Here is a 24939-nt window from a genome sequence, read left to right as displayed (position 1 = left end):
TGGCTGCTGATAAGAATCAAAGAGTGATTAAAGATCTCAATCTGCGTCCCGCAATTTATATCGCACATTTCTTTTCTTATTCCGCGAATAAACAACGTGGTTTCAGACGCTTGGACGCCGAGCATCTCTATGGTAACAGTCCTCAATTACCGATGATTGGCCAACCCGTGGGAATGTTTCTATTCCCTCAGTGCAGTGATTGGTCGGTGGGCGGTCTGTGCAGCCTGACAGTCTGCAGCGTTCCGGGTTATTGTCAGTCTCGGCAGCTCGGCACAAGGGCAGGACCGCATCCCGGAGCCGCCTGAAGCTGCGAGCTCTTTATTCACACGTAACCGCTTCTGATCTGGTGAACAGACCAAAGAGAGCATCGCGGAGCGTCGCCACCGAGCTCACTTCACTGCCTCAGCTGGAAATCTGAGTCTGAATCGGGAGGCGAGACATCCGAGAGAGGCTGCCGACACCGCGGAGAAAGTGACGGACGGAGCAGAGCCGATCGCCGGGATATTACACCGCAGCAGTTTAGGATATTTCAGGCAGCTGCTTCGGCCCAGCCTTGATTTCTTTCAGGGTATCTTCACACACTATTGCCTAGATAATATCACACACATCTGCATGATTTAATTTACCTAAGGTCGTCCGTAGCGAGCAGGCGGACCACTTTAAACCCATGCGTAACAGCGGTGGATTTTGGAATACTGCGTAGCAGTTCAACCATCCAGTCCTTCGACTCACAGGTCTGTTATTTGGAGCTACATACAAGCGAGAAGAAGAAGCAGCAGCAGGACCTTTTTACTGTGTTCCGGAGGCTAAACGCTGAAAAACCCGAGGCGCGCTCGGTGCGCAATCCTTCCGAGGACGCTCCTAAAATTGCCGACCTGCGCTTTTGCCCTCGACAAAAATTGGCAGCCGAGTCGAGAAAAAAAGGCAAAGCTTATTAACTTTGCATGCTAGGGGCTATAGTGTGGAATCTAATTCGCAGGGTTACCGGTTGTATTTGCATACCGTCGGAAGAAGAAGAGGATAAACTTAATCAACATTTGACATCGACAAAGCGGCGGCTGGATTTTGGAGCACAGAATGAATCCTTTTTAATTTCGGAGCACAGAAGTATGAAGCAGATTGCTCAGTGAATGCTACGATCTGCATGGAGCTCTAGTCTGCACTACGGAGCAATTTATGGTAAATATCTTTTTTATTCTAAATGTTATTGTAAGTGTGTTCGCATGCAGGATGGTTCGGTTCGGGGTCGGTGTTGGAAACCATGAACGCAGAATCCTGTCTGGATCCTCCTCGGAGGGTAAAACAGCTGAAAATAACGAGTGTTTGTAAAAAATGTTCCCTTTTCTCAGGATTTAAAACCCCTTTTTTGTTTCCTTGGCGTGACCCACAATAAAAAAAGAAGAAGAAAAAAAAAAAAAAGGAAGTGTTGTAAAATCGGACTTGTTAGAGAGCCCGGATGGCTTCAGGAACCGCTTTGATGTGTCATATTGGTCTTTTCAAGTATGGCTGGCAATTAAGTGTATTGTCGAGGGGGAATCGCACCGCAGGCAGGAATCGTGGTGGCACCAGAGGAGTTGCGTCTCAGAGCAAAAGGTGCGATTTTTTTTTTTTTTTTTTTTTTTTTTTTTTCTCATCTGCACGCCCCCGTGCGTCACTGCGTGTGGGGAGGGCGACTACAGTGTCTGCTGCAATTAGTGATTTTTCACCCTGGAGTGATAATGACATACAATCTCCCTTTTTATTGCGCGCCTGCATATTGTGACAGGCTTTTATCAAGGAGCTCATAAATTTCACGGAAGAATGTGCGTAACGCTGTAAAACTTTTTCGCTCTGTGCTCGGCGACATGGATGATGCTCCGTGCTGCAGCGAGGTCTGGAGGCAATTTGTCATTGTCCTGTGAATTCTTCTGCAAATTTGTCCCCCCCCCCGGCAGCTGAGGCCCTGGAATACAAATACATAAAGTGTGATTGTGTTGAGTCTCACTGTCTGAGCCCCCCCCCCCACCCCTCCTCAGTTTACCTGGATGTGGATGCTGGCAGGTGGAGTTCAGGCTGTTGAACTTTGATGCTTGCGGGTCACAGAGGTCGCCTCTGCAATATTTAACTCCATCGCTCAGCCTGCACATAAATGAGCCTGCACATTATGCTGACTGCGCCGGAGAGGAGGAGCTGCACACGGTATGTTTTATCATTAGACTATACAAGCATCCTCAAAATTTATCTTCCTCACCGGCTCCAGTCGTTCTCTCTCCCCAGCAGCCCTGCAGACAGGCAGCTCGCTGAATGTAATATGGGCCCCTACAGCAGGGCAGGCGCCCCCACAGTCAGGGCACCTGCCATAGAGCCTTCCTGGCTGTATTGAATAAAACATCCAGTGATGTATGAGGCAGGGGCTGCACCCGAGGGGGCAGAACTGCCTCATTTACTTCCTCCACTCTGCGCCTGTGACCTGCTGAGCAAATTGTGCTCATATTAGCTCTGCGGCTGCTCCTCACCTAAACAAATAGTCTTCCCAGCATAATGCTTGCCTTAACTCAACATGATGGTTGGACAAGGCAGGGGGAGAAGGAAATGGCAGAAAAGCTTTAATATCTGGGTCACTGAATTACCTTTTCGGAGTTTGCAGCTCTTGTTTTTGCCTCTTTTATTTTTCTGGCTTGCTTGTTGGATCTTTTTTTTTTTTTTTTTTTCTTACTGCAACATAGGACCTTCGAGTGTCCTGCTGCAAGACTCGCATTTCATCCTCCTCTGGCTTTCACCAGGTTTCCGCTTTCTCTCGGCTACCAGCTGTCGAACAAAGACCCAAAAAAATCCACAAATAATCTTGGAAGAATGTGAAACGCTTTGGTGGGCTGAAAACTTGTTGTCACAGCGACACTGAGAAACCTCAATCACTGATGTGCAATCTGATCTGCCGTGCCGGGGGAAAAGTTAGAAGGTGGAGAACGTATATTGGCTTCTAACTAAAAAACGCCTTTTTTTTTATCAATTTGCAAACTCCAATTGCATATCAGCTTGGTTGATTGATAGCGTTTGGGTTCCTTACTGTATTCTTTGCTTATTAAAGTGCCTGCCTGAAGTGAATAAGTGAGCTCCACTCATGAATATCGTTAAAGTCGCTGAAGTTTAATTTCCTGCACTGTGTATTAATCTTTTTTAATCCCTGCATGGTTTGATTGTCTCAACACCTACCCAGAGGCAGCGAAACTCATTTTGGCACTTAAGATGACTAAAATAGTAGATACAGATGTGTGTGTGTGTGTGTGTGTGTGTGTGTGTGTGTGTGTGTGTGTGTGTGTGTGTGTGCGCTACCCTCCCCTCAAGTGTTGAAGATGAGCATGTCCATTCTTGTGTGGACTGCTAATGGATGTGTTTCCTTTCTTTATTCACACGAACGAAACATCATTTTCTTAAAACAAATTTCAGTCCAATTAAAGAGAAATATACAGCAGATGTAAATAACGTTTCCCCTGCTGTCAAAAGGAAAAAGAAAAGATTCCCAGATTAGCCGAGATCCTAGAAGAAGCACGAAGCCCCGTTCCTTTGGAAACATCATCGGACACTTGAAGGGGAGCGCGAGCGTTTTTCCTCTCAGAGCCGCGTCAACAGCAGCTCGTTAGGCACCCGATCAAAGCGTTTCATTTCAGGAAAAAAGTCTGCCGCGTATGTTTTGCTTTAACACCTTTTCATGCGCAGGCAAACAGAAGAGACATGCCCTTTCTTGTACTTAACAATATTACATGATTTTATACAAACGCCGTTGTCCTGGCAGCAGCAGCAGCAGGGAGACGTCTCGCGCGCATCAGGACGTGGAGACGGAGCGAAGAGACACAAAACAAACCGCATCTTCCCACGGATGATTGTGGGCGAAACGAACGCGTCCTCCAGGCCAGCCGCTGTGAATAAATAGAGGTTTGATGGGATTTAGCATTACATTTACAGGAAGGACCCAGCAGGGATGAGATGGTTGGATGATTGACCCTCTGAAGTCTTGTTAGACGTGCAAAATCAGACGAGCAGCTCTCGGTGTCTCCACGGTCTCCGGATGTTTCCGCTGACCAGTGTCGAGGTCAAACGCGGACGGATACATCCGCCAATTCTGCAATGATCGTGCAAAGGTGATGGAGGCAGAATATCTCTCAGTTTGACAGTAAACTTCATTGTCTGACAGTAAGCTTCACTGGGAATGTGTTAATCGTGGCCCGCCCAGGCATCGTCTTCTTCTGCTTTGCAATCTCTGAAATCACAGTTTTCGCATCATAGACACAGATACTGATCCATACCTGATGTCAGCTGATAGTGTCGCCCAACCAGTGTGTCGGTTCGGCTCTAGTTTGGGGGTCACTGTTGGCAAAGGGCTCATTCTCGAGTTTTCAAGTCAGCCATATTTGATCCATCTGCGAGCCGGCCTCCCTCCCTGTCGTCGACCTCGTCCCCGGTGAGTCTGATGACGCCAATTTACATCCAATTTCATGGATACTTGCTTAATAGTCTGATGTCCCCGTATGACTCCATTTTTTTTATGGCGCAATGTGTTAAAATTCACATCAGCTCCACGTGCAGAGCGACATCTGAAGCGGACCACGGGCGTGTCGTTACGAACGCGCTCCCCTGCGGTGTTTCTGATGAGTGCTACGTGTGAGCGACACTGTTGCTCCGCAGATGATTCTCCCCCCTCTTCGTTCTGTCGTGGAAAAAGCTTTACCTGACCACTTGCTCCCGCTCATGTGATCCGACCCTGCTGGTGGTCGGTTCGACATCAGGAGCTCTTCATCGGGGGGGGGAGTTATCTGCAGCCATTTAGCGCGTGACGGACAGCGATGATCCTCCTCCCTCCTCCCTCTCCCCCCCCCCCCTCTCACCTCCTGTCAGACTGAATGGAAGTCACGTCTCTCTCCGGGCCCCTGAGGTTAATATATAGCCTTTTTTTTGATTTGGAAAGGTTACGGGCAGGAACTACACGGTTTACACGTGGTTAATGAGTACCCGGCTATAGATGGACTGTGCAGTTTTCTCAAGTTTGCTCCGTCACCAACCCCAGCAGCCAGAGCGGTGAGCTCCATCCAGAGAGTTCTTGGAGGGGGGGGGGAGGAAGAAGGAGAATAAAGCAAATCTGACAAGCTCTCCAACAGCGAATTTGCTCTCCTTAAAAACAATGCCGCTCTTGCCTTCCTCATGGTCACATTGATTTGTTCTGGGTGACAGTGCAGGCTGCTGTGAAATCACTCCAGCGCCATTGATCTCAAGGAGAGGAGGAGGAGAGGGAGAGCGAGAGCCTGGCGACAGTGAGCAACATGGGAAAAATCCTCGGCGTGCCCTCCTCAACCTCAACCAGTAATAAAACGAAGGCCTTGGTTACTATCAGATCAGCCCCCTGCTGCACTCCTCCAGCCGCTGTATCGCAGTCTAGCCGGCGCTTTGATTTGTTTTGGAGGCCCGTACGTGCTTGTTTGATTTGCCATTGTGCCTCGCCATGTTTCACATTATCAGCTGAACTCTTTATTGCCACTGTTTTCCAATGCCAGAAGCAAGGCAGTGTTTTTTTTATTTAGTTTTTTTTTTTTTTTTTTTTTTTATCTCATGCAGGCCTCTGATTAATCTCTCCCTCTATGCTGGTGTACTTTAATCTTGAATGGGAGATATCTGATTCTCCTCGGCTATTGAGGAAGATCAAACTTTAATGGAACAAGGAGCCGCACATCATCCTAATCTCCATCTCCCCGCATTTTGGTTGACTGCTCTCCCTCGGGGGGGGGGGGGGGGTTGTAGCTTTCTGCAGAAGCAGGAAACACATCAGACTGATAAGGTGTTTTCTCTTCCTGCTTTGGTAATTTATTCCCTGTTGACAATGGCCACCGCTTTACATCCCGGCTGTTTGATTGCCTGGTCGAAAGGAGCGGCCGGTAAAAAGCAGGGAGAATTGATTGACACGTACAAATAGCTGTTCTGTATGACCGGTATGTGGGAAACTTTTTTTTTTTTTTTTTTTTCTTCCCCAGCCAGCTTTAATTGAGGTTTCTTCACAGTTCAATCATCCCACAGGGAAAACATGCTTCCCCTGTCTCTATTTATTGACATGTGAGAGATGTGACCTGCGTCATCCGTCTATAACAGCCTGAGGACGGATACGTCAGCCGTACGGATGCACGAGGGTTCAGTGCATTTGATTACGCCGCGGTCAATCCAGGAATTAGCTATTGACCGTTATTGTCTCCATTCAGCTCCTCCGTATCAGTGAGTAACAGTGCACGTTATGCTGACCAGCATCCGGACCGTTTCCGGCTAGACGCGTATTGTTGCAAATGGATAACACTTTACGGGGGCGTCCCACCTCCAGCAAGACGGCCTGTGTCTGTGACAAAAAGAGGCTATTACCCAATTCTAAGGCGGTTGCTGTAAGGTAATGAAATTTCCACCGACTGTAGAAAACAATGCTGTCTGGTCCGCATTGTAATTGCCGAAACCCACCTCGCCATTTTCCCCGCCGAGTTCAGCGTGAATGCAACACGATTTAATAAAACTCTGGAGATTTTTATCATTTATTGCCAGGCGTTGGCAGCCGCATCGGTGAGGGTGGGGGGGGGGGAGAGTAAGCCGAGGCTTCGCAACAGATAAAACTCATTCAATTTACTCGTTGAATTTTAACCAAGCCGCAGACCGTTTACAGGAGAGCCGCGCGTGTGACCCGCAGGGAGACGTTTATGTGTTTGCGTAGGGCCGATGCAGGTCGGCTATATTGCTAATATAAAGCCACCGTTTCCTTAATCTAAAAGGAGGAGTGGGCTGGAATTTCCGTCATTTTCCCCACTGTTATTATTTGTGTCAAGGAAGGGCTGGAAATCTGCGGGATATTAGGCCCTCAGGCCAAAGAGCTCCTGTGTGCCTGCCTCCACACACATACAAAAACATAGGAATTGACGTGAGGACATGTATGGACACACACACACTCTCAGACTCACACACACACACACACACACACACACACACACACACACACACTCCTAGCCCTGTTTTATTACCTCCTGCCTGCTGCTGGAATTGCTTTCCTCCCTCGAGTGAGCCAGGCAAAGCCGGCTTTATTGTGTTAACCTATTTGTGTGTCAAGAGCGATTGCAGCGTTCTTTATCTCTGTTTGTATTCGGACGGGGAGACGGCAGAGAGGGAGAGAGGGAGAGGGAGAGAGGGAGAGAGTGGCGGAGGATAAGGATGGAGGAGGTGGAGGGGGGGGTTTGCACAGGAGCCAGGCAAGCCACCGGAGTTAGACGGATGGCCGGTCACCTCGCTCCACTCTGGAGGATAATGACTGGTTGCTTAGCAATAACCCACCCCCCACCCACTTCCAGACTTGCATCCAGAGTAATCACTTTTTTCCTCTAAAAGATTTCGTATGTAATTATAAGCACGGAGCCGGGGCCTTTGAAATCTGCCTAATGGGTCTTTTCATTTATTTAGCAGAGTGGGTTGAGGGTGCGAGGAGCAATTGGAGATATTGGTCTTTGTGTGTGTGTGTGTGCGTGTGTGTGTGTGTGTGTGTGTGATTACAGTACTGCAGGTTGCAGAGTTGTTGCTGTGTGTGTGTGTGTGTGTGTCAGCATGTGTTTGTATCTGCTGCTCCGTGCTCGAGCAGTTGGTGGAGTTTGACCGGGATTACGACGGGGTCAGAGCTGTATTTCCTGCCTGATAGCTGCCGCTTGCACGACCTTTGACCTGCGTTTAATGCTGCAGATGCAACGTCTGCATTCAAACCGATGCATCGGCACAAAGCTCACACATCCACATATTCACCTTTTTTTTTTGATGGCCGACCGGAGGCTGCGAGTGCTTCTCTCCTTCTTGTGGGCTCTTAGTTTTATTAACATTTTTATTGAGTTGAACAAATTGCTGACCTTTTGTGGCATAATGAATAGCCCGGCCTGCTTAGGAAAAATGAGAGTTTTGGCAGATGTGACTGGCGTCAATCCAAGCTGTTTAACACATGATTTGCAGTGTGTTTATTCAGCAGGTGACAGCGTTTAATACCGCTGAGTGTTTTCCAACATTTCAATTCTCCTTTTTTCAAATCTTACTCCGCAGTGAGGAAGTTAATCTACACGCTGTCTTTTCTTTTTTCTTTCCCTCGCACTGTTTTTCCGGCGGGTCTCTATAAATTTAGGCAACTGTGTTTTTAAGTGGCAGGATAAAGGTAAAATATCTGAACACGACCCCAATTTAAAGCGCCTTTCATCACCAGCAGACACTAATGTTGGCACGGAGACCAGAGTGGTTTTAATGCTCAGCCAATTATCCTCTCTGCTTTTTTTTTTTTTTTTTGGACTCCCCCACTTTTTATGAAGATTTAAAATTCCGTCTGAAGTTCGTATTAAACTTTTACTTGTTTGTGATGATAAAAAAAAAAAAAAAATTAAAAAAGTGGCTCAAACAGACCTCGTGGATCCAACGAAATGTTTCGACTCGTGCCAGTTGGAGTTTCATTAGACTTTTCCGTTTATGGAGAGACAAATTACAATTCACAAAAAAAAAAAAAAATCTTTGTTTTTTTGTCATTGGAGCTCCTTCAAATAATGTCAGCCGTGTCTGATAGTTACCCATCTGTGCTTTCTCTCCATATCCTGCTCGGTGCCGTCTTTCCTTATCCAGGCTCATGCACCATTGCTAAAAACTGACAGCTATGCACGTCCTGGGAACTTACAGATAAACTAAACATACAGCACGATCCCCCCCCACCACCACCACCACCACCACCTCCCCCTCCATCTCCGTGGCATGCTTCTGTGGCTGCGTCTATAGGAACAGCTGTCCAGCTGTCACCGCAGCCCGCCGCTCTCCGAGGCAACATCTGCAGAGACCGAGCGCACAGGGGCAGCCTGCCGCTCTCCGCTCGTCCCCGAAGACCGCGGAAGTGTGTCAGGCCTTTTGGCTGCACATTACCGCTGACCGCATCAACCGTATCACTGGGTTTTGATTGAACGTTATCTGCTCCTGCGCCACTTAAATAGGTTCCGCGAGGCGTCACGCTGTTCTCTATTTATTTATTTGTGTGTTACCAAGTTACAGCGATCTGTCTGGAGCAGAAAACAAAACATGTGGCTGTACACCCCCCCCCCCCCCAAGTCCCTAAAAAAAAGAGAAAGAACACACACCACATTATCGCATCCATTAATAGTCATCTGCCTCTGCGTGGATGTGTGTGTGTGTGTGTGTGTGTGTGTGTGTGTAAACAAAATCCCAGCGAGCAAGGTGCAATGGCCTGGAACTGACGAGAACCCACTGGGAGAGTCTCTCCTTGATGTAGCCTCCCTCCCCCCCCTCCCCTCGCTCCCCCCTCCCCACCATCTTTTCCTCCTGGCAGCGGAGTGACGGTGAGGTGGGTGGCGGTGGCGGCGGCTGCGGGGGGGGGGGGCACAGAGCCATGTGAGTGGGGAGCTGAACAGAGCCGCGGTCCCCTCTGTCAGCCACAAACTAGGATCAGGGAGATCGCATGGGACTCTCTCCTAGGATGAGCAAAGGGAGGAAGGGAGAAAGCAGCTGTTCACTGTTTTTCCTCTTTACTTCTTCTTCACCAGCTCACTTGTGTGTGTTTTTATTTTTTGTTTTTTACCCTCTCTGCCGTCTTTCTCCGAGGCCGTCATTAGCTTCTGTCATGCTCTTTTCTTTTTTTTTTTTCCCCCCCTCGTCTTTAAAAGAGGAAATGCTCTGAGTGCTTGTTTGCAGACGTGGATGAGATGAAGTGTGAGCGTCCTCGTCGCTGCTGCGCCTCGACTTGTTGTTCTAAGGGAACTTTTTTAGAGGACTTGATTTCTTCATCGGTCCTCCTGGTAACCGAGGACCTCTCAGGCATACTGAGCCTCTCCCAGCAGACAGCTGCAGACTCAAACAGGCTCTGGGCGAAGTTTGATGGATCCTGTTTACTGGAGCTGAGAGAATGCCTGGGTATCTCAAATTAAGTGTCACTTAAAGCTTGTCTTTTAGTCAGCTTTCCATTTTGTTCCCCCATCTCTCGTGACAGCACTGTGCTGCCAATTGTAACAGGGATTGAGAGGAAGACATTTGGTGATTACACATCCTGTCATGATTGAGGGGTGAAGCCGGCGACTCGAGGCAAAACCAAATTCCATATGGCTGCGGTGGAATCTCTCCACCCATACCGAGTTACACTCAAACAGCCCCTGTCCCGATGACAGTGAAATCGCCTGCTCATGACTTATCGTTTTATCATTCAAATTGGCCCCATTGATGCTCGCTGCCGTGATTGACAGCCGGGCTTGAAAGCCACAGCTATCTCAATTGAGCTGCGGCAGCCAGTTGGTAACCGTGACAATGGTCTCTCCTCTTTGCCTTGTTTTCACACTTTTTTTTTTTTTGCTGCTGTCACAGAAACCTCGCTGATTGCCGCTCCGCCAAGACAGCATCCTATTAATCTTTTAAATAAGGGCCGCGGCCCAGCAGTGTTGTTTGCAGAAAACCGAGAGGACCTTGTGAGACCACACTGAAAGGGGAAAAAAAAAAAGGGGGCAACTGGGGCTGAATCTGTCTCATTGTGGCAGGAAAGCCGAGCCTCCCTAAAACCAACAATATTAGAAATCTAATAGCTGCCGTGGAGATGGATGGTGCCGAGGTCTGAGTGTAGCCGGCGCTCTCTGGCCCCGCATGATAACTCTACGGGCTCTCCTCGCTCTCGGCGCCGCTCTCCAGGTGCATTCTGCGCTTTCATCTGCATCGCGGCACTCTGAATAAAAGCCTCTGTGTTTATGGCCATTTTCTTCCTCTGTGCACTTATTGATCCCTTTCAACATTGGTTGGAATAGGCTTATTACGTGTTCTCTATTTTGTTTCAACTCCGTCCTCAGAGCACACGAGAGCTGCGCGTACTGAGAAGGACAAACGGCAGATGTATAGATGTATTGTGTTGTGACCCGGCGAGGGAAGAATAGCAGCTCAACCTTTTTTCGCCCCGCCGTACTTGAGTCGGAATCTGTTTGAGGGAATGAAACGAGGGTGTCCCTGCGCAAACGTATTTGCATCTCGCGACTCTCTGCTTTCAAAAGGCTCTCTGCGCTCTGATTTCATGGACTCGGCTTTTGTGTTTAATTAGGTGTGATTTGTGACTATTTCCCAAGTGGTAGGAAGTCTTTTTTTGAGTCTCTGTTCTTCCCTGTCAAGTGGTTGTTAATGGAGAATTGCTGCAATGCTCCTGACACCCTCTGCTTGGTAATGAGTGGCTTCCTGTTCAGGATGGCCCCATAAAGCGAACCTTTTTAAGTGCGCGGAGCATGTGGCAGGCAGTGTTCGGCGTCTCTGTAGGTGGGGATGTTTATACCTTTTATAAAGATCCTGAAGTTATGGGGTCATTGCATACCTTCCTCGTGTCTTTGTCTCGTCTCTGGCCGTGGAAAACCCAGTGAGGCAGGGCCGACCCAGATGACTGATTGACTCCCAGGTCAGAGCCACATGATAGCAAGACTGCCGGTCAATGGAAATTGATATACTTTCCCCTACAGGGTGCTTTGTGATCAGCCGTACGATCACGCAACCGTGCATGCACACACGCATGATGAGCGTTTGGGCCTTTCACTTTGAAAACCCGGCGAATCAATCTATCTAATAATGACTCCAGAACAATATAACACCGCTATTTATACGGGCTTTGCTCAGGCACCTGCGTTTCCTGTGATCTCACATCGTGCCGCATGCTGTTTTTAAAAAAAGAAGGCATCGGTGAAGTAAAGCGTTTGCTCTTTAATTGTGTGCTTTTAATAAGTAGACTGAACTGTGGCCTGTGGTTGTGTATTATTTAACATCGGCTTCAAGTGTATCCACTTCAGTGTTTTACGAAAAAGATGTCCTCGGGGCACTGCAACTGTTCCGCAGCGGTAAAGGTTTCCTCTGCTCTCTGTGTAGCCCCGCTGAAGTGCTTTCCATCAACAATGAACTTCTCTGTGCTGTTTAGGTGCAGCTTTTGGTGCACAGAGATGAGAAGAGCCTCGGTAACAGTTGGTCCTTGAAATGTTCGTTAAACCGCGAGTCTGCGCCTCCCCCCCCCCGACACGCGAGGTGTGTGCACGCAGGGATGACTTTTTGTTCTTGTTTGCAGGTTAAACACAAACACTGCTGTCCCAGATTCTCACACACACACACACACACAAGCGCCCCCGTTCCACCTGAGTCTCATCCCGGGCGCCTCACAGGCAGCCACGAGCCTCCACCCCTCCGCCCCGCCGTCCAGAAAGGGATTCTCTCAGTTCCTCCGGTTTCAAAGCGCTCGCATAGCTCGACTGTGTCAAAGCACGCCCCTCCTCCCTGACCCCACCTCCCGGAGACGGCACTCTTGACCTGCCGCCCCATTGTTTCCAGCGGGGATGGATGAGGAGCCGCCTCTGCCGGCGCAATCCTTCACTCAATAGCCGCTCCATCTGTTGACTGCGTGACTCTGGGTTACAAGCGGGGATTTTGCTCCGTCTGTGCGGGGTGTGAAAGGAGCTATCTCAGGGGGCTTCCTGAATAGGGTTTTAAAACCGCAGTAGCCGGGTGTTGTGATGCCCCTCACACACACACACACACACACACCCCCCCCCCACCCCTCCGCCCCGTCATCAGCACAGCACAGCCGGCTGGGTGTGTGCAGGATGAGAGGCCTTCATTGTCCCCGTTCACAGGCCCCTAGGCAACAGGGTCACCTTGTCCCCAAACAAATGCTGCCCTCAGTGGGATTGTTGGCACTGCATGTCTGTGTTTCTGTGTGTGTGTGTGTGTGTGTGGAGGGGGAGTGGGGTATTTGAGTATAAGAATGCATCATCAGGAAGAGGGCAGAGGCCTTGGCTGTGAGGACATTTATCTAACATCTCTGCCTTTCACATCAAGGCCCATTCAGAGCAGCCCGTCTGCGTCAGGCTTTCAAAGAACATCGCCGACAGAGAAACACTCTGGGCTGCTTTACAGGTCAAACTGCTCTCGCCGAGCATTTAGACCAACAAAGCTGCTGATGTCATGCGCCGTTCCTCTCGTACATTCAGCTCGGGAAGGAGAAAAAAAACAAAAAAAAACATCACGTGCTCGCCTGTTCTGTTCTGTGGTGTATTTCTCTTTTAACCGAGAGTGTTTGGGAGCAGAAAAAAAAAACACAGGGATAAATCTGTGGCGGCTTTGACTGCTGGTTCACCTTCGGTAATTAATGTTGAAATTGCAGTCTGCCGGGCGTTTGTGCCGAGGTCCTCTCTCTGTCTGCGTGGGCATTGTTATTTGGAAATTTCTCTTAAGTGAAAATAAGCAGGATCCTGCCCTCCCGGATCCTCTCTCTCTCCCCCATCCACCCAAAGCGAATGTGTTTACGCTGATTTAGTCATTTACTTCAACACAGATCCAAATAGTTGTACATATTTATCATGTCTAAGCTTTTTATATATGTTTTTTTCCTCTCTCTCGTGGCTTAATTTGCCTTTTGACAGAGTTTAAGAAGCCAACTGCTGTTCTTCTTTTACTTCTATCTGCTGGGGTGGTCCTCCTGGTTTGTCTCTTCTTGCCTGGAGCTTAAAGTCCTAAAGAGGCACACTCAAGCGCCCTCGTCTGCCTTGTTTCCTGTTCTGTTCCTTTATCGCACTGCCACAGCTTCACCACTGGGAACTGAACCCCTCAGCTGTCACAGGATGGTCCCCAACACACCTTTTACCTCAGTTAAGATGATTAAAGAAGCGGGATCCGCTCCCTCCTCATGTCGTCTTTTCGCCGAGCGTTTCACCTCCACTCCTCTCCTCGGGGCTGAGGAAAGACAAAGTGAGCAACGGCATCAGACGGGGAGGCAGGCGGCTGGTTCAAGCGTGGAGCCCCCTCACCAGACGAGCCGGAGCTGCAGGAGGAGGAGGAGGAGGGGGCTGCCGAGTGGAATGAGTGGAGGTAGAAAACTGCAGTGACAGCAGAATGAATAAATTGAAAAACTCTCTCATTGTAAATTGTCTATCGCTCGTGACAAACGATCTGATAGCCGAGCGGCCCGGGTTTCCGACGCATCCGTCCCAATAGAGCTGTGAATAACTGGTCTATCTCCACACTGCTTAGCACTGGCCCCGCACTTAATAATTCATACAGTGTGAAATATTTTTCCCGGTACAGATATGCCAAAGAGCTGCCGCCAGCAGGCGGGGGCGGCGAGGGGGGGTGTCCCTGCGGTGCTAATTTGGGGGATGGTGACGTGCATAGATTTCTAAGGGGGATCTAGTTTAGAGGAGACGCCTCAGACACATTTGCCCTCCTGTATTCTCTGTCTGTTATTGGAAGGAGCTGAGCCGGAGAGGCAGAGCGAGAGTGAAAAAGAGTGCAGTTGGCATTTACTCGCGGCCTGGAACGGAGAACAGAGGAGGGAAATGCGTTTTCCGCCGAAGCTGACCGGAAAGAGTTGTCAGTGGCTGCGGAGACTAAGCGAGGCCGTAAACCTGCTAAGTAGTTTTTGCTGTTCGCAGTTGACATCAGTGGCAGCAGGTGTCTGTGGACACCTGGTTTATGTCTCCTGTTTCCATCAGGTGACTCCTCATGCCTCAGGCTGCTGCAGGAGCTCGGCAGCCAAAAGCAGCTCTCATGGTCCCTGACCTTATTGTCCCCTTCATTCGCAGCGCTGAACTCACGCCGCCTCATTCTCCACGGCAATGAACCCCCACAGCTATAATGGCCTCGCTCGCATGAGCGTGCGCAGGCGTGCGCAGATGTGTGCCCGCCTGCGATAGTGGCGTGCCATGTGTGTCCGCTTTTTTTTTTTTTTTGTGCGGCCGTGCTGTGTGGTTTTGTCTGGCTCGTTCCGCCGCGCAGTCCTGTACAAACTGGGTTTTTATGGTTCGCATTCAGGCCCTGATACCAATTATGCAAACTATTAAAAATTTAAGGAGGACAGTCTTTTATAATTTAATCCTAAAGTAATAGATTCTATTAAAAATGCATGAGAGGAGCTTTATAGATGGAGCTGGAATTAGTGTCTATCAAAGGGTCCAGTCAAGGATGCAGGGGGAAAGGGCGGCAGGAGTGGTGGCATTGCCTCATTATTCAAATAGGATATGATTACCATGGAGCAGGAGTCCCTCAGAGCCGAGGCAGAGCTCCTGGACACTGTGATCACAAACAGGGGGGGAGCCTCTCCGGGCTCCTCGGAGGGGAACCCTCTTTTCTGCTGAACTGAAACCGATTTCAGGTTTCCTGTTTTAAACTTTCACAAATGGGATTCGAAGCGGCGTGTGATTTGTTGTGGTTTTTGAAGCGGCGTTCCGTCGTCGAGAGAAAAGAAAAAAAACAAAAAAAAAATTTGCTCTTTGTCTTTCTCGGGTGTCTCCTCTCTGGCGTTTCACTCGAGATTGTTTAGTCTTGTCCTCGCTGAAAGCATGTAGAAGGTGTTCGAGCGTGAAAACAGGAAGCCTGCAGTGTTGTAACTTAATGGCTCATGCAGCAAAGCGAGCGGCAGAGCTTTTTACTGGCCTCTGTAATCCTTTGGTTTACCCCACAGAGCTTCCTGGACAGGTGGAGAGCAGAGCGAAGACTTTGCACCGTAAATGTGGCGTTTTTTTTTGTTTTGTTTTTCTCAACAAAGCAGCCATATTTATTCTGTTGTACTTTCAAACCTTTCAGTCGTTTTGTTACTCTGCTTCATCCCGCTCTGGCAGGGGGGGAGCGAGCTAAACTGTTTTTTATGCACCACAGGTTTTATGGAGTGCAGATAGCGCTTGGATTTCACTCTGTTGTCATTGTGACTTGCTTCAATAATTACAGGTAGAGAACTGCAGCGATTCAGACACCGAAACCTTTTGAAAAGGCTCCGTGCTTATTAATGGGGGCCGCGAGAAGTGGATTGAAAAAAGCCAATAAAAAAAAAAAAAAAAATTGGAACCCTCACGAAGCTTATATGGATTGAAGTTCTGCCTCCGAGGTAAATTCCTTGCCTTTTTGATGTAATGGCTGCCTGTTTATGAAATAAATCCAATGGGCTTAATCGATCATCTCCGTGGAAAGGTCAAGAGGAGAGGCTCTGGTGTTTGAAGTGCTTATCCCGTGGAGGAGAGCCAGAAATGTGACACCTCCTTATGAGTGGGCGGCGGCGCGGCAGATTAGTGACGGACAGGGTGGCCCAGGGGGATGATTTAGGGAGATTCAGCTCTAAATACTCTGTGTATATCAGCAGGGAGAGAGAGAGAGAGCGACGAGAGAGAAGAGAGAGGAAATTATAAGCTGCCTCTCTCTCCCCCCCCAATCCCCATTTTCAGCAGAAAAGCATATTAGTAGATTAAAAAAGAAAAATGTCTAAAAAAAGCAGAGAGAAGGAAAATAAAGGGAGGTCACAGCTGGCGGTGGAAGGTGAACAAAAGTTTATTGGTTTCAACCTCCCGTCCGCGCTCTCTGTTTAACGTTGCCTGAAGTTACCGGGCCGGTTTCATCCCCTCTGCAGTCTAATCTAATCTGGAGTGGGTGGCTGTGGGGCAGCATCTGTGCTCGGAGTTGAAATAGGGCTTTCTCTCAGCCTAATCCTCTATCCAGGGATCACTCAGTAGGGTGAAGACAATTACCAGCCTGCTTTCTCATGCTAATGGAATCTCTAACTAGATCTTACAGAAAGGAGGAAAAAATAGATGGAGGAAGAGGAGAAGCCGGGACAATGGCGCAGGAAAGATGACCCAACTCAAATGGGTTTTTAGATTACCGTTTAATTATTGATAGAGACCCAGTTGTAAGGCCTAAGGTCAGGATTTGGAAAGCATTTTCTGAGAAAGGAGATAGATTATCGAGTTATTTTGGTGTGTGTGCGTGCGTGTGTGTGTGTGTGTGTGTGTGTGTGTGTGTGTGTCGGAGGTGTCAGGAAGTTGCTGACAGGACTGATGTCACCGCCGTATCAGCAGCTGTGTGCGAGCTAGTCTGCCTTTCACCTTTTTATCACCTGCCTCCAGCAAGGTGTCTGGAGTGGTTTTAAATTGCATTAATATGCAGGAATTTATAGATTGCCTCCCTTGGCATTTCTGCGGGGAGGGGAAGAGAGTATTACAGTCTCCATCTGCACTAATTACTGGGTCTTGGCAGTGTTACCTGTCTCTTGTGAAGGACAAACCAAGGCACCCGAGCAGCAACGCACGGAGCAGAAGGAGCTCAACTGCTGGGGAGTCTTCAGGAAAGAGGGATGTCTCCGGGGCGTTTTTACTCTCGTATGTTTGATGTGTTGGGAGCCTTGACTACCATAAAAAAAAAAATCTCTTGCCTGCAACATCAATAAACTAAACGACTTGGTCCAACTTCGCTTCATCCGGAGCTCGGAGAGAGAGAGAAAAGGCGAGCGGCTCCGCGCCCGATTTCAGCGGCAGCCGAACGCTCGCCGGTTAAACGTATCGGCGCTCATCTTCTGTTAATCCCGGGTGGAAACTTATATTGACTGTCTCTCAGTGTGGCAGAAGATTTAAAGTCGCGGCAGCTCGAGAGTAAATCTTAACAGGTGCACACCAGCCTGGCTCTCCTTGAAGTGCAGCTTCTGAGACCCGAAACGGCGAGCGAGACTTTGGTCTAGCGAATAAATCACAGGAGCAACGAGATGTATCAAAAATCCTTGAGCGGGAGGAGATAATCAGTCTGCACGTACGTGCCGTTATCTCCTCGATGACCTCGCTTCTCGACTCTCTCCTCGGCTGGTCAGCCTCGCTGATAACGGGGAGCCCTTATCGGGTCGCTTTTGTCATGGAAAGCATCTACCATTTTTAAAATCATTACAACCTGCCCACTTTTTCACTTTCCCCAATCATTGAGCAGTGACACCGAGACCTTGCCGGTGAAAACAAGAGATCGATGCTTTTAACTCTTCGCACTTTGAGGTAGCTCGCTTGCGCCGAGGCCTCCAGGTTTCTGCATCGAATCTGCACGCGGTGATTCCTCAGCCCTGCCGCGGGTTTCTCTGAGGTTCCTGTGTTTGTCTGTCAAGCCTGTCAGAAAGAGACTTCTTGGATTGCTGCTTGCGCGAACATCTTGCCGGTGTTTGTGCCATCTGTGCCTTCAGCCAGCAGGTGATTACCAACTGCAGCCTCACCTCCCACTCCGTCCAATTGGATTCTCCCTGCTGGCACGGCCGGGGCCAGATTTCAGAGGGAGCTGGATGACAACAGCTGGATGGCACACACATTATGGAGTATAAAGGGAGAGGCTGCTGAGTCTCAGCGACGGAGAAACGACGGCGCGGAGGAAATATGTGGAGAAAATTGCCTGCTTCCTCTCCCGACTAGCTTAGCTGCGAGCGCTTGTGTCATCCTCTCTTTTATAGTCCGTAATATCCAGCTGAGCAAAAGTGGCTTTGTCACACTTCAGATATATCAAATGAGATCAATGTCAACATTTTTAACGGCGCACCGTTTTGATTGCCTCGCGGGCTCCGCAACACGCTAACGTTGTGCACGACTGACTATCGGATCCACGGGACCCTCCGGTGAAAGGCGGCGGCGTTGTCCTTTAGACCGCGGGGGATTGGGGTCACCTCAGGCCCCGCAGACAGCCGCGTTTGGAGTCGGGCTTTCGGCGAGCAGAGAGAAGAAATCGCATTGTTTGAATTTAATTATATTCCATTGATTTATTGAACACCCATTAATAAGCATACATTTCGAGGCAGGGCCATTTTGCGCGAAGGTTTTCTCCCCCCTCTCCATCTCTCTCTCTCCGTCTCTCTCTCTCTCTCTCCGTCTCGCTCGTCTCTCTCGCCTGCTCACTCCATTTCATCATAAATTGACATAAGCCTTTCTTTGAAGTTCAGGAGCCAAGCTGAGGAATGACAGCACAACAAACAATGAACAAAACACAAAAAGACAATGAACACTGTTTGAATATTCAAGTGAGGATGGGTAGAGAGAGAGAGAGAGAGAGGGAGAGAGAGAGAGAGGGAGAGAGGAAGAAAAAAAAAAAAAAAAAAAAGCAACCCCTTGTTTTATTGTTGTTGTGTTAAGCCGTGAATGGACCTGTCTGGGACAATAAAGGATTGTGTCACGTCGGGATAAGAAATTTTGCAATATCAACAATGCTTTACAAAATGTGTGTAATAAGGTTTTACTGGGAAAATATAAATCCCAGCGTGGAAAAAAAAAAAAAAAAAAACCCAAGAAAGCGCAGCTCATTTCTCACATTCGGGGGGGCTGAAGTTACAGAGGAAGGTTTGTGATTTATGTTTGAAAGTCCCGACTGTTTTTAGAGGGGTATTTAATTTTTAATGCCGTCAGACTTGTATTCAATTAACCGCGGTCCTCTGGTGCGTCTGTGATCAACACTTTTTATTTTTTTAGCAGAAGCGGCGCAGCTTCCCCTCCACATCTGCTCAATATGTCACAACACGCGCAGGGTTTCTGTGTGAAAGTGGTATTAGATGACAACTGATGCCGCCGCCTTACAAAACAATACAAGGAAGGCTGAGGCAATAAGAGGAGAAGAGGATGTGTTTCCCCCGTGGTTTGTCTGACAATCTTAAGCCACGCTCTCATTGCTCAAACTCCCTCGCTGGCACCGGCAGGAGCGCCGAGGCTCGGGCGTGTTGTAAAGAGCACCTTGGCTGCGCTGCGCTGGAAACAAAACAGATTTTTACTGGTGGGGGGGACTCTCCCAGCGTGGGACTGCAAGGCATGTGTCGGGTTTGAGGATGGTAATTAGAGCACAGGATACACAACTTTTTTTAAATTCAATTAAAACGGAAAAAAACTGCAAGGCTGCGAGTCAGTTATGACTTGTAGGTTTTTGTTTGTTGTGGTTGCGTTTTACATCTGATTGCTTTCTTTCGCTCGGTTTCAATTTTCATACGCTGAAGAAAATGCGTGCTGCAAGTGACAAATGACTTTGGTGCATTTAGTGTTTTGTCACAGTGCTATTTTTATTTAACTGTACTGTGTTGTTGTTGAGGTTTAAGCTTAATGACAGTAAAGTTGGCTTCGATTAAACATGTTTTTTTTTTCATGCTCATTTGAGCTTCTTTCATCGTGAATACGTCTCTGCCCTCGTCGACTCTTTTGAAATCTTCTGTACCGGTTTTCTTCAGTCTGACTCCTCCTTGCCTTCCAGACATTTTCCATCTCCAAGTTTGTGGTGTGACACATAAACAACAGTTAACAGCTACCGGATCTGAAGCAAGAACAACAGCTTGTTAGGGGGAAGATATCCTTTATTTTGGACTTCACCTGCTTTATGCAGCTGCCGGATTTGAAGCAGGACCAATTTTTTTAGGGAGATAAATCCTTTTGTTAGGCTGCTGTCTATAAACTGTAAACACATCTCTTTAAAGTATTTATAAAAATCGTATTTATTATGCTATTATTAACACCATATACGCTACCAACATACGCTTATCAGAAGGACCTTAATGTAAAGTATCTTCTCTTTGCAAGAACAGCAACAGAACATGTCAAAAACTAATGTTGCGATATGTTAAGCTTCCATTTTCTTGCTCTGTCACATGAGTTATATTTGCTCGGGGCACTTGTTTGTAACTGATGTCAAGGTCAAGCTAATAAGGGCTTAGCCCACTGAACGCCCCTGTACGCTTCTCACCTATAGCGTAGGTGTAAAAAAAGCGCAGCACGCAGCGACTTACATAACTGATCCTTTGGTAAACCCAACCAAAAGCTGCACATGTAATACTTCAGAGAATTACAGTCTCTGGCTGTTTCCGGGGGATTGCAGTGGAAGATGTATTGTTTTCCTCAGCAGCTTTTGGCAGCAGTGGTAGTCAAGGAACATATTGTTTCCAATATGTGGAGATATTATTTATTTCTAAATCACTCCGGGACAAAATATGTTTGAATCCATGGCAACAGGAGTCTGACCTGGACGATCCACCAGAGCCACCTGTGGACCAATCGCAAGGTCTGTTTGCAGGACCTTCCAGGTAGAAAAGCCCCGCGTCGTGCATTTGCTGTCTTTTCTCATGATGTTGTTTCAATGTATAAACATCTAATTCACCTAAAATGCATTTTTCATGCTTTCATATACTATTGATAACATCACTTGGTAATGTTGGGAGAACGTACTCACCTGTCGGGTCGCAGAATAAAGATTCTCCTGCAACACCAGCAGCTTCTTAGCTACTCGTAGATGTCATAAGATGCTAGCTAATCGATATAATGCATGAAATAAACACAGCAGGAAGGGTTAGACAGGTCGGACAAACATTTTTCAAGGTGCAATATGTAAGAAAAGAAACCACAGTTCTTGCATTACGTCGGAGGATGTAGACTACTGCGTTGAAGCGACATCTACTGAAGTTACATGCTAACCAGCTAGCCCCGGGCCTGAACACCTCCTTGCTCCCGGTGGTCCAAAGCTTCTGAGCCAGCAGTGTAATCACTAACACCTCTCACCTCTTTTAAATCAAGGCTGAGGACCTTTCTGTTCGCCGGGGACTCTCACTGAAGCAATTTCAAGGCTGTGAACTGCGCTGTGACTTCTGTTCTTCAGTCTTGTCTCTTTTAAAACCTCTTCTATTTTAGCTTACTCTCCTATTTCCTATGTATTGCTCCCTGTAAAGCACTTTGAGTCGCCTTGTGTCTGAAGTGTGTAATACAAGTAAACTTGCCTTACACTCCCCTGGTAGTCCGGCTAGCTGCATGGCTAACTGTGCTAACAAGCTAACGGCAGCTAAAGTCATGGATGTATAATAAGGATACAGTTAGCAGCAGTTAGCAGCTAATCCTGGTGATATGATACTCCTGTTTGTTGGGAGGAATTCAAGCTGGATAATTCTTTTTTACTGCACCTTAAACCACATATTGTTACACGTTACAGTAAAGTACATGTTTTTCCAGTTTCACATATCTCGAGAATGCAAATCAGCCGGCAGTCCTCTTCCCAGAAGTGACTGTTGTTGATCGTCATGAGGCTGCTGAACAGGTAGCGGCTGAAATATGAGTAACATTCTCAAATGTTCGTCGGACCCTCGGCGGCCCGCATCCCAATAACACAACCAGCCGGCCTGAACGGTCTCTGTGTGAATCTTAATCTACATCTCATTCATCTTCATTTCCTTTAGCGCTCTGCATTCTCTGCATTTCAAAATGTGGTTGCCACATGGTCGTAATAGCTCCCTGCCTTCTGAGCCAGTTTATTTAGCATTAATGAAACTTAGCCCGGCACAAAGATGCAGCAGTTGGCCGTGAAGTCAATTAGTCCTCATTGCTATTACAGGGTTGACATTAGTCTAGGCAGGCGTGTTTTGATTAGAGATGACAGACGACTCTGCTATTGGATTGCCAGACATTCCTCACCCTTCATCCCATGGGCGAAGCTATTGAAGCTGACTGGAATATGGAAAGCTAACAGCTGAGTGTTTTTGCCAAGATGCCCTTCATCTGCAGAGAAACCTCTTATAAATACGACTGCTCGGCCGTATAAGTTCCAGTAACGGTGACGTGCTGCGTCGTTTATATAAGAATCGGCTGCCAATATGTTATTCCAACACTGTATATCATGGCAATAATGCCTAAACTGTAGGCTTTTTGCACACAATGGCCTTTTGTTGTGCAGGTTATTTATTGCGCTGGTGTGAGGTTGTGCAGAGCTGGTGGGTGAGTGCATCCAGGGGCTTGTATTGTTAGGGAATCAGTGGCTCTTGTTTGTGGAGCTGGGAGGGTTTGTTAACAATGCCTTTTTTATGTCCCAGAGTGCGTGCCTGTCGGCAAACGTCCCCTCAGGATTTTTGTTTGTGTGTTGTTTTGTTGTCGGTGTGTTTTGTGGGCCGGGGTCGGCGAACATAACCCCCTCTTTGTGTGCCGTGTCCAAGCAGAGCAGTTTTGTATCAGGTCCATGTGAGAATTAGTGTGTGTGTGTGTGTGTTTTTGAATATACAGTATGAGAGCAAATTATTTAGTGCGGGTGTGTGGAAAGTGCCGAGCTGAAGGGGTTTTTTTTTTTTTTACTGCCAGCCCCTGCTAATGGAGCCTTTCACTCTCCCTCCATTCATGTGACGGTATGGTGACGGAGAAGGGGGAGCCGGGGATTAAGGGGGTAGAAGCAGTGCCTTGTTAAAGAAAAAGAAAGGGTTTGAGTGTGTCGATTGGATTAACTTGTTTGGGCTTATTAAGAGGGGAGACACAGCAGCTTGTTAAAAGCACTGCATGGGGCGTCCCACAGTGAGACGGCAGGGTCACCATTCAATTAGGTTGAAGCCCCACCTCTGCTCATTGTGGCGGCTGTCTGCCAGGCTCCCAGACCACGGCTGGTCCTACAGCGGGGAGGGGGGGGGGGAGTTTCACCAAGGACACTTTAACTGGGGAAGACCTCTATAGAAGCTTGATGATTTGGTTTAATATAAAAATCACTCAGGGATAATCGTAGCTCGGGCTGGGGATTGCTTTTGCTTCATCTGCTGCGGCGATACTTGAGTTTTAAAGACTTATATCTTTTTTATAACCTATATTGGAAGTATTAGCGTGTTTGTTACACCCGTTTTGCAAGAACAAGAGCCTAGATTACAACATTTGGGATGTTTTTTTTCCCCCCAACGTTTTTGAAATTCTTGCAATTGTGCCCGAGAAAGGGTTGGAATGATCCTTGATTTACAAGGAAAATCAAGACAGCACAGCGACTGTCGTATCTTTCATGCATCCAGCAAACAAATGAGCAAACAGCTGACATCTGTAAAGGAAAATTAAGATTGCAACACCAACTGAAGACGTAAAGATTTGATCCAAACTGTGGTTTGTGTTAAACATCTGATCGCTCATTTCTACAGGTTAGCATTCCTCGCTCTTTGTTTTGCCTCATTCGTTACCTCCAAGGAGTTTGTTTTTTTTTTACATGTCGGTTTTTTTGGTTGGTTGGTTGGTTGAGGTTGTGCCAGAGGAGAACAACTGTATCGTTGGTGCATTACTGTTGTTTCTGGTCTGGCAATTGGTCTACAAAGCATTTAAAAAAAGAAGATGAAGATGCGTCATGAAGGCAAAGATTAGTCGGGAGATGGACTTCCGGGTTTTTGGTATTCTAAGTTAGACCTGCTTCGTGCCCGTTTGTCCGACCAGCCTCTGTATCTTTCAGCCTCGCTGTGCAGTGGGCAGGCCACTTCCTGCATTAGCACCGAACGTTGGCACTGGTCCTAATGGTGAGGTGCCGAGATGTCTAATATAAAAACCTGATTTGTGGGATATTGAGCTGTTTTCCATCTGACGAAAGCCGCACAAGCACATGTAATCGAATATAAAGGGAACGATGCCGTGAATCCTCCAGTTTTTCATACGCAGACAGAAGCATTGAGGTTTGATACGCCAGCCTCGGTATCACCTGAAACGTGTCGCTCAAAACACACACACACATACGCTGCGTTTATTCGCCCGTGACCACCCTGCTACACCCCGCACTTGGCTGGATGCTTATCTGGGCACACAGCTTTGGGCGCGGGGAGCCATCTCCTCTGATCTCCTCTGCAGTTTAAGAACCTTTTAACTTAGAAATAGCCCTCTGCCGAGCCCACCGCCTCCTGATTCCGGCTTATTCCCTCATCTCATGGGACTGATCTTCCGCCCCCATTGCAAAACCCTGCAGCAGCGTTAGCAGGACGGGAAAGAGCCGATAGACATCCTGGCTTTTGAGATATCCCCGCACTGGTGTAATAGGAGACCTGTGAGTGGATTTGATGAGTGAGTGAAGTGAAGGTGGTTTTTTTTTCCCGAGCGGCACTGAGGGTTGTTGCTGCGCCTTCGCAGGGATATACCTGAGCATGACAGGCTGTTTTTAGGGCAGCTGGATAATAGGTCACAGGTTTTTGGGTTTTGGAGATAATTTCCCGCCCCTGATAGACATCTGCTAAGTAGTACAATAACCTAATAGGAGGAGATGAGGCGAAAGGGGGGACATGACAAACAAGCCAAAGACTTGCTCCTTCTGCTTCGCTCTTAAAGGCAATAATAGGAGAAAATTGGTTCTTGAAATTGAATTGAAAAAAAGTGGGTCTCTTTCAGCGAAGTATAATGCCTCTGA

General features: G+C 47.9%; 1 protein-coding gene across 4 annotated transcripts in view; it reads left to right on the top strand.

The window, feature by feature from the left end:
* Nucleotides 1-261: 261 nt before the first annotated feature.
* The window catches only part of fam222aa (family with sequence similarity 222 member Aa), a 48506-nt gene continuing 23828 nt past the window's right edge, over nt 262-24939 (top strand). For 2 of the 4 annotated variants that reach the window (XM_030418002.1, XM_030417999.1), the window contains exon 1: nt 262-1179. In XM_030418002.1, the coding sequence (XP_030273862.1) occupies nt 1131-1179 (49 nt within the window). In that variant the 5' untranslated portion in view covers nt 262-1130. Of the gene's footprint in view, nt 1180-2157; nt 2179-24939 lie in introns of those variants that run through there. The other 2 variants (XM_030418000.1, XM_030418001.1) reach the window with 2 other exon arrangements.

The sequence above is a fragment of the Sparus aurata genome, chromosome 5 (genome assembly GCF_900880675.1).
Source record: "Sparus aurata chromosome 5, fSpaAur1.1, whole genome shotgun sequence".
NCBI classification, from domain to species: domain Eukaryota; kingdom Metazoa; phylum Chordata; class Actinopteri; order Spariformes; family Sparidae; genus Sparus; species Sparus aurata.
This window is presented reverse-complemented; position numbering and strand designations above follow the sequence as displayed.